At 38.4% G+C, this 15,381-nt stretch overlaps 1 protein-coding gene across 1 annotated transcript in view; it reads right to left on the reverse strand.

Moving 5' to 3' along the window:
• Wdr36 (WD repeat domain 36) overlaps positions 1–15,151 on the reverse strand; it is a 31,143-nt gene extending 15,992 nt beyond the window's left edge. The window contains exons 1-11 of the mRNA XM_055625708.1: positions 14,885–15,151; positions 12,803–12,830; positions 11,043–11,143; positions 10,122–10,239; positions 8,247–8,379; positions 6,488–6,542; positions 5,151–5,283; positions 4,787–4,962; positions 4,374–4,494; positions 3,717–3,782; positions 2,913–2,999 (exon numbers count right to left, since the gene is read on the reverse strand). Of these exons, the coding sequence (XP_055481683.1) occupies positions 2,913–2,999; positions 3,717–3,782; positions 4,374–4,494; positions 4,787–4,962; positions 5,151–5,283; positions 6,488–6,542; positions 8,247–8,379; positions 10,122–10,239; positions 11,043–11,143; positions 12,803–12,830; positions 14,885–15,046 (1,180 nt within the window). The 5' untranslated portion in view covers positions 15,047–15,151. The remainder of the gene's footprint in view (positions 1–2,912; positions 3,000–3,716; positions 3,783–4,373; positions 4,495–4,786; positions 4,963–5,150; positions 5,284–6,487; positions 6,543–8,246; positions 8,380–10,121; positions 10,240–11,042; positions 11,144–12,802; positions 12,831–14,884) is intronic.
• Positions 15,152–15,381: the final 230 nt, after the last annotated feature.

The raw sequence follows: 15,381 nt of genomic DNA on the forward strand, positions 1-15,381 counted from the left end.
CCAATGATGGAATATGATCTTATAGTATAAGCTGAATAAATCCTTTCCTCCCCAACTTGCTTTTTGGTCATAGTGTTTTGCTGCAACAACAGAAACCCTAACTAAGACAGAAGCTGATGACAGAGACTGGGGTATTGCCATGATAGGCCTGACCATGCTTTTGTTTGAAGGAATAGGGACTTTGGAAGTTTGGATTAGAAAAGTAGTGGAACACTCTAAGAACTGCTTAATGGGTCATAATTGTAGAAGCATAGAAAGGAAGTGGTGCTGAGGGAGATTTGAGCTGTGGGGGCCTGGCTCAAGAGGTTCCAGAGAAGAAGAATCTTAATATGTTGCCTAGAGATCATTCTTGTGATGTTTTTGGTGAAGAATGTGACTGCTTTGTGGCCTCATTTGAAGATTCTATCTGAGGCTAAAGTGAAGATATTTAGATTAATTGCATTAGCAAAGAAATCTCAAAAAGGATTAGTATCGACTTTGTTGTATGGTTCCTAAAGTTCACTCATATGAAGAGCATTTTGATGAAAGAGAGCAAGCTCAGCAAGGAAAAATTTAAAAATGTACAGACTGAAAAGGAAAAAAAGTCACCAAAAAGTGGAATGGAGCTAAGTCCTATGTTCAAGGAGATAAACAGATTACAAAATGGAATAAAGGGAATGGTGGCTTCAGGGCAAGATCTCACCCAGCTAAGTTTCCATCTTGTCTAAATGAATTAACATTTCAGGTCCACTGCTGGTGGAACACACCTTTGATTCCAGCACTCAGGAGACAGAGGGATGCACATCTCTGAGTTCAAGGTCAGCCTGGTCTACAGATCAAGATTCAAGTCAATCAACTTTAGGCAATGAAGAAAACCAGACTGATGGTGAAGATGTAATTGAAAGAGAAGGGTATGTTCCAGCCCCAGCAAGCAGCAGAACTTGGCAGCTTCAGCCATGTGGTTCTGGCTTTAGAGTCAAGGATAGAAATAGGGTTATGGAATCTCCCTCCTCAACTGGAAAGCCGCTGAGACCAGGCATGTGGCAGGGCTGTCCCTGCATGGAGGCCCAGAAATGCCTTTGTGTGAAGCTGTAAAGGTGAAGCCTGGAATGCCTTGGACACATCAAGGGGTTGGAGATGCCAGAGCCCTGGGATACCTGCCAAGGAGAGCTGCTACCAGGGAGTGGAGCCAGCAAAAGAGAAAGAAGTGTGCTGTAGGCAACAAAGCTGAAAGGATATTTGAAGAATGTTGTAGAGGAATGTTAATTCAGAATATGGCTATCCTAGCAAGATATCACATCCAAAGACCTTCTAGGCCTGTATAATCTGGCTGGATAATAAACATGCCTTTAATACAGGAGACAGAGGCAAGCAGATCTGAGTTCAAGGCCTCAAGGCCAGGCTAGTATAGAGCAAGTATCAGGTAGAGAAAAGCTTAGGCATAGTGATGCCATTAATCCCAAACAATGAAGGTAAAGTTAGTTTGTAGAAGGAAGCACCTATGTTCGAAAGTGATGTTTAACTGAGTGGCAGAAACAGTGATGAATCAGAAAAAGATTTGACAGAATAGGATATGCCCAACTCTCATGAGAAGAGCAAGCAAAGGAAAGCTACTTAATGGGCAATACAGAGGAAGCAGTTTTACCAGGACAGATATACAGAGACAGGTTGAAGAGAGAACAAGTTAGACATAGATAAAGACAGAATGTCAGAGACTGAGAAGGAGCCAGAAGATTAGAGCAGATTGTTGGAGTTAGTTTGAGGCCAAGAAGAACAATTCAGAGGCCAAGAGAAAAGCCAGACTGAGTAAGTTAGCTGGAAGAGGAGTTTGAATTGAACCAGGCAGCCCAGAGCTCAGAAAGAATAAGAAAAGGTGAGCTTATTAAGCAGGAAGTCTCAGAGACTGAAAATGTTCTGGGCCTTGGTTAGACTGTGGAATCTAGAAGCTTCAAGGACTAGGCCTCCATTAGCAGATGAAGGCAGCAAGCCAACCAGACAACAACAAGAAAAAAAGAGTGAATAAAAGTTACTTTTATAGAATGTTTTGACATCAGACATGGAAATGCAGAGATTAGAGTTTGCCCAGCTGGTTTTCAGTCCTGCTTTGGTCTAGTATTTCCTCATTATGCTCCTGTCCCTATGTTTTGGAACTGTAACATATATCATGTGTCATTGCACATTGGAAGTACGTGATCTGGTTTTTTGTTTTTGTTGTTTTGTTTTTAATTTTATAGGGGATTACAATTAAAACAATGCACAAATGTCAGAAGAGACTTTAAACACTGTTAAGACTAATAAAACTATGGAGACATGCATTTTGTACAATGTTATGGCTACATCGATGGGGACCAGACAGTGCAATGTGTTCGTTTGAACAGGTATGATCCCAGACTCATGTGTTTGATGCTTGGCCATAGGGAGTGGCATTATTAGGAGGTGTGGCCTTACTAGCGGAAGTATGTTACTATAGAGGCTTTGAGGTCTAATATATGCTCAGACTATGCTCAGTGTAACACAGTCTCTTGCTGCCTTGGGGATCAAGATACACAACTCCCAGCTCCTTCCCTAGTACTATGTTTGCCTGTAAGCTGCCACGCTCCCTGCCATGATGATAATGGACTAAGCCTCTGAAACTGTAAGCCAGCCCCAATTAAATGTTTTTCTTTATAAGAGTTGACTTGATCATGGTCTCTCTTCACAACAATGAAACCCTAACTAAGAAAGGGACTACCCTAACTAAGACAGGGACTATAAAACCAAATGGCTGTTACAAGAAAAGGAGATTAACACAAAACAACTTCCTCTAGAGTAACTTTTACAGTGTTCACACAAGATCAGCATTCAGGTGAGGTCACCTTCTGAATATTTTATATACAGAAAATTTTATTAAAATAGAAGATAAAAAGACAAAACAAAAGTGTCAAGTTACTCACCAGCAGCAAACTTTGTAATAGGTGGAAGCCTTACTGACATGGTGTTCTGAAGTCCTTTACGTTTAACTATCTTTTTATTTATTAAACCTGGGGTTGGATGAAAGGGATAATAGGAAAGTTTCATAATGAAAAAGTATGTTAAGGAAAGGGTTTCACTGTTACAGTAAATATATAGAACAAGATAGTCCCAATTAAGAGGCAAAGCAAAGAAGATATTACCAATTCTATTAAATAATTTCTGAGGTCATGAAAATACATTGTATGACATAACAGAAAAGATGAAACACTATTACTTTTCAAGGATACTACAGTCATAGTCGAATGAATAAGAACGAAATAGTGTCAGTCTTAGATTCACTGAGATGGTACAGAACCATAGAGAGAAAACCCAGTTTAGTATCTAACACTGTAGCAGCAATCAGATAAAAATATAATTTAAAAATGTACATGCATATTAGCAAAAACAAAACAAAACTTGTGAAGTGTCACCGAGTAACACTGTAAGTGTGGCAGCAGCGTGAGAATCAAAACTACCTCTGAAAGTCACCATCTCTCAGGTGAGAAGAGCTGTGAAGCGACCACCTCTCTCCTCTTACTCAGAAGGAATTACTTTAGAGATGGGAATGCGAGCACATGGGCAATTGTTTAAATAACATCTCCTCCATACAAGTTTCAAAACATTCTCCAAGAGGAGACATGAATTAATGTTAACTTCCCTCAAGTCCCTCACAAAATGTTTCTTTTCTTTCTTTCTATTTTTTTTTCGTGACCAGCAGCTTGTTTTCTATCTTGCATAGGACTTACCATGCCCCAAACTCTTATTGAATTTTTCATGGACTGTAGAAAATGACTGGAGAGTTCCATCTTGACCTATTGATATGAACAGAAAACCCCCAGTCAGATTTTTTTCAAAACGGTAGAAAATGACTGTCAAAAAAGAGTAGTGTGAAAATTCTGAGTGCTTCTGAGAAAACTCCAAGAAAACAAGACGAGAGTCTTATGACCTCAGTTTTTTTCAAAATACAGAATTTTCTAGGGCTGTTTTTATGTTCCTCCCATGTGTAGCAGACAAGAGTGAGTTTATGTTGAGTGAATACGTTTCTATGAAAAGACATGTTTTGATACATCTGTCTTATCCTTGTGATTAAATACCTTACTCATGTGATTCTATTTCACCTTCAGAGTATAAGTTGCCTAATGCTCTGAATGAAGTTGGCTGTTGCCTGAGACAGTAGTTGACCTCATTTTTAGGCCTCGCTCTCCCATGTTCATACCCCCAACTACAGGATAAACAATGCCAATCCTGGATGTTGGAAAGCTAGGTTCTACGAAAGGCTACAGTTTGTAACACTTCAAAGAACCATTAAAAAAAAAAAAAGGTTGTAAATACCAAACCATTGAATAGTGAGTTTTTAGATCTTAATGTTTAATCAAAATGAATGCTAGAAAGCAGAAACTCACTTGCACTTAAAATTTGCTGTCCATTTTGTCCATAATATCTGATCTTGGTAAGAGAAGCACTATGTCCCATTCTGAATCTCAATAGCCGTCCCTCGCCTGTAGGGCCATCAAATATCCATATCTACAAAGAAATACAACGGTAAGCTGCTTCAATTATGCCATCTGCAGGCAGTAAAGTCACCTTCTGGACACATTAACCAACACTGGGCAGTGTTTGCGATACCACTGTCTCAACGGCGGTTTCAGGAAAAATAAGCTGTAACTCTTCCCCATTCGCTGCAGTCATGTAACCTGCTATGCTTTTGTTCCCTTATCCCACACTCCTCCAGCCCAAAGTCCAAGGCTGATACATTAAAACAAACCATAATAACCCCGGTCCACATGTGCTTCAGAGAGGACAAGAATCATAGTACCCTAAGAGCATTGTCAGCGCCATTTGTAACAAGCAGCGGCTCTCTATGGAGAAACGTCAGCCCAGCTATTGCTGTGGAGTGTGCATTTCTCATTTGATTGATTAGTTTTTTGTCTTCCAGATCCCACAGTCCAATATGGCCACATGGGCTTCCAGCTGCCATTATTGGATGACCATCTGTTAATAAAGTGAAAACATTAACAAAAACATCTCCCTAAGACACTGCACATTTCTATGTGTTCTTGTACTTTAGTATTAATTTCTATTAGTTTAAACAAGAAAATATGTTTTAAAAAAATACCCTTAATTTTAGTGATTAAAGTATTTTTAACTCTTATGATTAAGTTAAGTAAGTTAAAAGTTACCTGTGCGAAATGAAATGGAAGTAATGGGTCCCCAGTCCTGATGGAACTTCATTAATGTTTCGTCAAACTTAATGTTGTGAATGACCACCTGACCAGACAGGAGGCCAACGGCGACAACATCCACAGCCGGTGCCTGAAAATTAAATAGCTCAGCCTTTTATTTTCTTAGACTTCCTGATGATGCACACTACTATGTGCTATCAAAAGAAAGAAAACACCTTCTAAAAGGGAAAAGAAAAAATACCCACTACTATAACTATTCTGGCATTACCAGTTATTAACATTCAAGTATTTAACAATGTGTTTGACAAATTATTCCCAGCTTCAATTTTGCTAGTCAGTCTCTTCGCAACTCTTACGCTGACTTGGTTAAGAAAACAGTTAAACAGAAAAGAGGACTGACCGTGTGTGAAGTCACTACAATTTCTGACTAGAACTGGGAAAGAGCAAATCTTAAAAACATGGAAAGGCTTACCATAAACAGGGAAACATAAGCAACCAACATTATAAAACCAACAACAGCAAACAGGAAAAATCTAGAACATGTTAACATTCTATAATTAGTCCATCCCAATATTGATAGTCAATAATTACAATAGCCTTTAAAATGGCCTAAAAGAGAATGATCTAAGAAGAGAAGGCTGCCCTTATGATTTAACAAACATGACTATCCAGTATCATGCAATGAGTCACGCTACACATTTCATTAACGGGCTGTTAAGTGCCTATTACACCCTAGATTTTAGAAGGTAAAGCTAACAAAATAAACAGGATCCCTGTCCTCCAGAAACTTCCTGGAATCTTCAGGGCAATGGCGGAATGCAAATAAACTGAGCTGGTGCAGGCAGTGCACCAGTAGATGAAGCAGACATTCTGCAGATGTACAGCCATGCACACGCTTGGCTGCCTAAACGTGAAAACAGCAGTTGTTTATGGAAGATTCCACCATCTAATAAACATCAGAATTTGGGTCCCCAAAAATTCAAACAGCAAAGTCCTGTATCCTGATGAATTTCTCTGTATGATCCATAGAATCCCTTCTATCACAAACAGTTATCTCATTTCTGCTCCATATAAGGCACAGGACAAGCTCATGAATGAAATCACTAGAAAATTCCAACCGCATAAGATTACCCTAACCTTTATAGCAAAGACATTTCTTATTTTCAATTAAGTTTCTAGCACATTATTTCTTCAGGGTAACAGTTTAAAGAGAAACAAAGCGAAGTACTAATTTTTTTTAAAATGTAAAACAGTGTTACTCTAGGAAAAGTAAGATTGTCTTCTACTAGCTTTGTTTCTTCTTAAATTAAAAAAATATATACATATATACTAACCTGCTGAAGAGCTGTCACTCCAGCCTTCCACCCTGGAAATGTATACAGAAGTTTACTACAAGAAAGAGATAAAAATGTTAAAAAACAAAAACAAAACCAAAATCAACTATGTATTCACAATAAATAACAGGTTCTGTTTATTATTTTTATTTTTAATCATGGGGTAATATATTCTTTCTTTAAACAGCTGCTTATTTTTTGTTTATGTATATGGGTATTTTGCTTGCATGGTACACCTGCGTACCAGAAGAGCGCATTGGATTCCTCTGAAACTGGAGTTACAGACTGTTGTGTGCGGCCATGTGGGTGCTGGGACTCAAACCCAGGTCGTCTGGAAAAGCAGCCAATGCTCTTAACCCCTTGGGCCATCTCTCTAGCACCCAGGTGCTGGTTATTAAATTCTTGCTTCAGTATGCACTATTTTCAGAACATATATTAATTTACTTAGTATTCAAAATGTAATCACATAAAGTAAATGCTATCAGCAGTCACCATTCTCCAGAAAACAAAACAGAAGTTTAAGGTAACACAGCTAGTGAGCAATGGAGCCCAGATGGATTTTAGACCCCAAGCTGTAACTGCTGGTTCTTAAGAAAAGTAACACTATAAGCAAAAGCCACTTTAGAGTACAATACCAAAAATAAAATGTAGATTTCATTTTTTATTACAAATTGTTTCTAAAAACATTACTGATGGGAGCAGCATTTATATATTACATGAATTATATAGGACAATTCTGATGCTGCCTTGGGTTTCAGACTCAAACAATTAATAAAATAAAGGTCATGAATCAAAGATATTGGAAAACAAAACAATCACCAAAATATCAAATCATACATTCAATTGTACAAATGGGCACAGTTTAGATTACTCAATAATTATGCAATGGATACTTAAAAGTACAACAAATAATGCAAAAGAAAATAACTTCAGAGATAGAAACAGATCTTTGTCAATAACCCTGAACCTATCACAGGGCAGGCAGTCAACAGTGCTAAGTTTAACTGAATACTGCTTGAAAACTATGAACTAGGGTTAACACCAAACCTTCCCGTTGCAAATTTATAAAGGCTTCAGAAAGGACAACTGGGGAGGACTTAAATATTTTATGTGTACATGTGAGTGTCCCATGTATTTATGCGCACCACCACGTGCACGCTTGGTACCTGAGCAAGAGGGCGCCGCATCCCCTGGAACTGTAGTTATAGGCACTTGTGAGCCACCTGATGTGGGTGCTGGGAACCAAACCCAGGTCCTCTGCAAGAGCAGAAAATGCTCTTAACTGTTGAGCCATCTCTCCAGCCCTTGTTTGCTTTTTAAAAGACTACATGAAGGTTGAGCTGCCTTCCCTTCTCTTTGGATAAGTGGTCAAATAACAGGTAAATATATATTTAAAATCATTTAGGCAGTCTTCCATCTCTACTAATAGTTGATAACCATTAAACTGGTGGTGATTCAAGTAATTTCTGTTTAAAAAGTATTTCTACTAGTCGCTGCCCAATTACTTTATGGAAACCTTCACTATAAACGGATTCTTCACACTGTTCAATAGGCATTCATGATGCCACTCATCATGACCAGGACAATATGCCAGCAAAACATATGCTGTCAGGAGCAATATTTCAAAGGTAATATAAGGGAAACAAAATAAAAGGATAATATAAGGGAAACAAAATGAACAGTGAGACTTCACAATCCTTGAGGAAGCAGTATGTACAGATAAAGGGAGAATTAAAAGCATTTAAAATTAAGTGCTTACTTGGATTTTACATTCCATAACTGCAGGCTTCCCTGTTCACTGCCCAGTAGGACTTTATTCAAGTAGGTGCTTGGATGCAAAATTGTAGAAATTTGAAAAACTGACTTATCAAAAGTCAATTGAAGGTATTCTTCTACAAAAGTAAAAGTTGTTAACAACAGTTACTGTTTATGAAATAGTTTTACACACTTTTCATGTACTCAAATCTACTACATACAAGTACCTGCAACACCAGAAACAATATAAATAAGACTTAGATATTAACCTACCGACACTTATCTTAAAAAATTACTTCTTTTGTGTATGTGATGAACACAGATGTACACAGTATGCATGTGGAAGTTAGAAGAGAGCCCACAAGAGTTGGTTCTCTCATTCCACCATGCAGGACTAACACAGACTACTGGGTTTGGCAGCAAATGCCTTTATCTGTTGAGCCATCTCACCTGCCTTTTATCCAACAAAATTTGTTGAGATATCAAATGTGATAGGGCAACTTGTAAGTGTCATTTAGACTACCAAAAATGATCAACAAGTTCTAATGTAAATACTACTACTCAAAATTATCCTGCCAAATCAGTTTATGGAAAGGATTAAAAACGATCCTGGAGGTCAGCATTAGGATTTCTATAATTCAATAGAGAAGCAAGAGAGAATGTTCTAAATGAAACACAAAGTATCTGCAAAGCTCTACAAGCCAATGAAATTAAGAGCAAAGAGGCAAGCCTCATCAAAACTGACAGTAACGATTATGAATTCCCCAGAAGAGCGTTCATACAGAAGAAGGCAAGTTATAACCTTGTGGAGTACGGGAGAGGCACAGCGATAACCACTTGCTGTACAATAAAAAAAAGTCTTAGAAATTGCACTTACAATTTCTCTTTATTTGGTTTTTATTTTAGTTTGTGATTAAAACAATATTTCATTACATTTGCCAAAAATTTAGTATCAAAGAAGGCACAACAGAGAAAGATAAATGAAGGAAAATGTGCACAAACTTTAAAGTGCTTTTTAAGAGAGCCTTGCCTTTTTGTATCAGTAGTTTTACTTAAAGTCACTAAAAATAGCTCCATGAAGAATCTATTTCATTCTGCTGTTTTAACAGCCACACAAAATCTGGGCATTAGTATCAAGAAGGAGCCAGATTCTGAGACCTTATGAACACCTGTCTTCATAGAAAATACTTTCTTTTACATGGAGAAAAAAAAAAAAAAGAGGTTTGCTAATTTCTATGAGGACATAGTGTATCTCTAAAGAAAGTTACTAAAAACACACATGCCTCATTGTTCAACTGAGAGGTAACAGTAACTAAAAATGCAAATAAGTAACTTAACAGATCCAATTGAGGATGGACCCACAGCACCTTACTAAAGACAGCTGGGGATACCGTGGTAGTGGACCTGAAGCTTTGAGAATGGCACCAACTCTTAAACAGTGCTACTGCAAAGGAGTATCAGTTAAGTGGCGCTGACTCACATCCTTTCAAAAAGGATGAATAGTTTCTTTCCGATTATAGGATCATCAAGTTTACAATTATAATTACCTTGACTTAAAGTTGATATTACCCAAGAATGACTTAGGTGTAAATGTGTATCCAAATTCATTCACAGAGAAAACCACATCATTACACATCGCCAACCTTGCAGAGCTACCATGGAGTATGTACTAGCTGAGGTGAGCATATTAGGCATGTTGAAAGTAGCTCACCATCTAAGTAAAACTGCTTATGTAGAAACTTTTTTCCATACATGCTTCAACTCTCTGTGCGTTATTGTGTGTATGCAAAAACTCTGGCATAGAACTTAGGTTTTCATAGATTTTTAAGTACATACGTAAGTATGCATATTATCCCAAGGTAAAGAAATAAAGTCTTACCTTCTGAATATATATGCCAAATAATAAGAGTGCTGTCAGTATCCACTGAGATAACATGATCCCCAAAGGGTTGCAAAAGATGGATTTCTGCCTTATGGCCCTTAAAACTATGTACTATCTGTAATGTCAAAGTTTAAAAGAAATTCATATTACTCGGTCCATCAGGTAATACTATCACATTATCCAGAAAGCATGTTAACAATTAGAAAATGCATGTTAAAGAATTCAGTCCAACTTTTGACTAGCTGAGATTAAATGATGAAATAATAAGGAAGCAGGCCTCTCCGGCTGCTTACCTAGGGTACTCAGTAATGAGTAAGTAGGGAGTCAGAAGACATCAGAAAAGAGCGCTTAGCCTGTGCTGCAGTTACAAAAGTGGCATGCAATACACAGGCCCCTCCCCTAATACTACCAGAGCGAGAGCATGTACCCTAGAGAAATAGTATGTTGCAGAAGACTGGCCTCCACAGAGTCGACCATTAGAGACTTCCACATGATTTGGGAAAAATAATAGACTATTTTTTTCCTTACATCTTTCTGCTTTGACAAAGAAACACTTTACAGTAGCTGGTCCTTCCGTAACTAAATTCCTTTCTCGTCCAGGGCTTCAGTCCCCATTATCATCCAATAATTCTACTCTTTGCTTGGTTCTTTGGCACAGGAAGGAGTCAGTTTCTTCACAGCTGATAGTCCCTGATGTCTCCCTGGCTCTAATTTGCACCACTAACCCCTGAACATACAGTGAATACAGTTCTTCCATTATATTTTCCTCATCTGCACGCATGCGCACACACGCATGTACACACACATGTACATTCTCTGTCTCTTTCTCTCTCATGAAACCTATCTTCCTCTAGAAACTGTCATAATAAAAAAATTAAAGCAGGTTAAATTAAAGCTAAAGTAGTTCCCAATACAAACCTCTTTATTACGGGCAAACGCAGAGAAAACATTTCCATACGCAGCAAAGACTAGCCTCCCATCAGCTGCCATGCAACAGATTTCCTGTGGAACAGAATTACCTAGGGAGAAATATAAAAGAAATGTGCATTGTTAAGACTGTGGAATGACTGGAAACCTTAAATACACATAAAATACCTTCACGACTACAATTCAAAAAATATATATTTAAAAAAATGAGAATCAGCATAAAATTTTGACTTTAATATATTATGGTATGCAGGCATAACAGAATTCTAAAGAAAGAAAAAGGTTTTGAGAAATTGGAAAAAATCAGCACTTTATATACAAATTTCTGGTAGATGGGCATCTAGTAGATACAACTGAACATCTAAGACAACGTAAAGTTCATCAATAACTCCAAAATATTTTAAATAGATCTTAACTCGGACTAATCCTGACAAAGTGTATACAGTATTCTATATGTTGACCCCTAAAATAATCACATACAATATGGTTTCTACTCAGTCTTTTCCAGAGTAAATATGCCTATCACCTCTAGCTACTCTCACATGATTTCCTGTCCTGTTTCTCTTACATGATCATAATACCCTTTATTTCTCATTCCTCTCCTAGGGCTAAAGAGTTTAGCAGACAAATGATAGTCTTAAGTATTTTTTTATCCTGTGTGTTCCATTTTGGGATGTAAATTCCACAACAGTATTTTTTTTTGTAGAAATACCAATTCACTTTTACTCAACTTAGTTTACTCTCTTCTGCTTATTTACTTAAAACAAAACAAAACACACACACATATACAATAAATTAATTCCTTAAGTCTTCCATCTCACAGAATTGTATCTAAAGGTAAAACCAGTCTCTCATGGCTGCCAAATCCTTTAGCCTACTAAACAGCTTTCAGAAAAGTAATCATACTTCTCACTGAAAACAACAAACTGAATTGAGACCCCTTTTTTCTAGAAGAAATTAACACAGTAGTTGGTCCTTCCATAACTAAATCCCTTTCTGCTCCTCGGCTTCAGTCCCCACCAGGATCCAACATCACTACTCTGTGCCTTGCTCCTTTGACCCTAGAGGTAGTCAGTTTCCCCACAACTGAGAGCCTGCAATTTATTCCCCTTACCCTGAACATTCAGTGACTACAGTTCTTCCATTAAATTTACTTCATCTGTACACACACACACTCACACACACCATGCTCGTAACTGATTTAGGCAAATACCATGTGAGTGCTAAAAGAGACATTCGGAAGAATAAAGGGACAATCTGTCTCTACATGCATGTTACAGGGTAAGTAGTTAGAAGAAGGTAATTTTAAAGAGAAGCCTCCTCACAAGTTTAGCTTTACCAAACCATCAAAGCTATCACTAACAGAAGTAAGTCTGTGTCTCTCCACACAGCACTGAGAATTCAGCATTATCTCACTCACTGCTATTTCTGATAAAGTGCCTGAATCCAGACTACTCAAACTGAAAACTATTAAACAACAATAAAAAGCTTATACTTCTGATAAGCATAGGTTCTCATCTGGAGACAAACTTCAGTTGCACAGTATCTGCTTAGTGTGTGCAATGCCCACAGGGGGGAAAAATAAGCCATTAAAAAAGTCATGTAGATCATAAAAACAAGTTCTGATAAACTACAACTAAGTGAAATGACAACTAACAATAAAACATGATCATGTCCTGCCCTTTAAATTTATGACAAAATAAAATCTAAATATAGCAAACATGAACAAATTCACAAGAAAATACACTTACTTACTGCAACCAGACTAAGCTTCTGAACCTGTTTTTAAAACAGAAAAGAAGATTTAAACACATTTTCATTAACAAAATCAATTACAATACCTAAGACCCCCAAATTAGGTCATCACCGCCTACATAAATTTGCTATGATGTCCTTTCCTAAGAAAGATACTCACTGATCCTAACTTTTTAAAATTAATAATGCTTGTGTTTTCACCTGTTTTGCCAGAAGTGATTGATGAGAGGAGAGAGATAAAGAGCTTCTGTAAATGTCCAAGGGTAAATATTTTAGACTTTTTGGGTAACACAGAGTTTGATTGTGGCATGAAAGCAAATACACACAGTAGATGTGCCTGGGTGGACTCCAATAAACTTTATGCATGAACATTAAAATCTCATTTTTACATAGTTTTCATGTCATCATATATTTTTGATCTTCCTCCAACCTTTATAAAAATATGTAAACCACTAGTAACTCCCAGATCACATAATAGTGGGCATGACTAGTTTGTACACTGTAACTCACTGATCTTAGTATGTGGGTAGTAATCCAGCTGTGACATCAGGAATTTTACTTAACTACTGTGTGCCTCAAATTCCACCCTTTTGGCAAAAGAAGGGGGGGGAGATTACAATGCATTTGCATGTTATAGGCACATTCAATGAGATTTTGAGTAAACACCTATAAAACAGAATGAAGACAATGATACAGTAAATGTTCAGTTAACATTAGCTACCCAAAATATGTCCTTTCTAAAAACCCGTCTAATTTTCTTATTTAATAAGCTAATCTGTAGGAAGTCTGACAGCATAATCAACACTAGAAGAGAGAGAAATGGTAGAACCGATTAGCTTACAAATGTCTTGGGCATATCAGTAACCTGAACACAAAAGGTTCATATTTTTACTCTCAAGTTATTTCCACTTTCAGACAATGCATGGTTGGTAGAAATGGCACAGTCGTCAAATAGGTCATACTGTTAAGGAAAGAGTAAACGTAAAAATGCGACCAAAAAGAGACCTTCAATGATTCTTTACCAGTCAACTTCAATACACAGACAAGCAAAGGGAACATTTTTATTAAAATTTCTCCATGAGCTCAATTACTTTTCTAACCACAGGATTTGTTTGGAAGCACAGTAGGGGCAAATGTGTTTATGTCTAAAGAGCACCAGACCAAAGACAATTTCAAGAACTCTTAACTGGGAAACGGAATAGTTACACTTCAGCTAGGAAGCTTCAGCAGGCCCACAGTTGGCTAGCAAGGAGGAAGCATCAATACACTCTCTTTCAGGGTAAATAACCTCGTTGTAACCCACTCTTCTCAACATTCCTAAACCAGGCTTTCAGAAACCCAACAGCTCTTCAGCCACACCTACTCTGGCATTAATTCATCTGCCTCCCAACCTCCAGATGTCCTTATTAAAAATTTACATCTTTTTTGCATTAAAAAAAAAAAAAACCCAGAAAACGACTGCAACAACTAATAGGCTATTAAAAGTAAAACACCGTCACAAGAGGAAAGGCCTTGGCAAGTAACTAATTTTTTCCTAAGGCATACTTCCTTGTATACTCAGGTTGCTGTCAGATAATGAGACCAACCTCGAGTCTCTGCAGTTTCATGGAAGACCTGTGCTATAATGTTCAAAAACGTAGGGAACCGGTATCTATCAAATGTGAACGGGTTCCCTCAATCTTTATCTATTTCTTCCACTGTGATTTGGTCTGAATTTCCTTTTTTTTTTTTTTTTTTTATGGCCAATTATACAGAAAATGCCTAAGGAGTCTTCTTGTGGAAAAAAATAACGAGGAATGGGGTCCTGCTTTATTTGTTTACATCCTTAGGGGTAGGGAAACGTATTGCCAAATGACAGAGATGTTCTCCAATAGTTTTCCCCTGGGCCAGAAGATACCTCCGAAACTCGCCCCCAGGTGGACTGCAAAGGCACAAGGATGCAATGAGGACAGCACAACAGGGAGGGATTACGTAAGGCAGGGTGGCAAAAAGGGAAACCCTAACTAGGTGGGAGGCGAAAGTGGAAGCACACTGGGGCAGCTCTGGTTCCCGGGAAGCGGGTGGAGGAAATCACTCACGTCATACGTGTGGAAGCTCTTGCCCACGCAAGTCGTCACGTAGAAGCGCCGCTTGAGCGCGCTGTACCGCACCACGTGTGGAATGTCGCTGCTGAACAGCCCCAAGGCCCGGAACCCCGCGAACAGCACGCTGGCTGTGCGGCCTTCCACAGCGTTCTCCATCTCCGCCACAGCCGGGGTTCCGCTCAGCTCGCGGCAGGGTGGAAAGCGCTCACGAGGAGCTACAGCACACCTCACGGAAGAGCCGACGCCGGAGCAGGAGATTGAGGACTGCTTCCGGGATCCGGTGCCAGTTGTGCTAGCCCGGACTGCCTTCGGTGTAACACAAAATTGGCTCCCCTCGGAGCCCGCAGGCCAGGTGCAACTTTGGTTCCGCAAGTCCTATTTTTCTAGCTGCCTTTTTCTGGCTTGTTTCTCGGTGGTTTTGGTTTCCTATTGGTAGCCCGGCGGGGTGCTGGAGTCGCAGCTACAAGCGAAGTAAAATACACAATAGCGTG

Source organism: Psammomys obesus, unplaced genomic scaffold, assembly GCF_907164565.1.
Source record: "Psammomys obesus unplaced genomic scaffold, mPsaObe1.curated_primary_1811, whole genome shotgun sequence".
In the NCBI taxonomy this organism is placed as follows: Eukaryota; Metazoa; Chordata; class Mammalia; order Rodentia; family Muridae; genus Psammomys; species Psammomys obesus.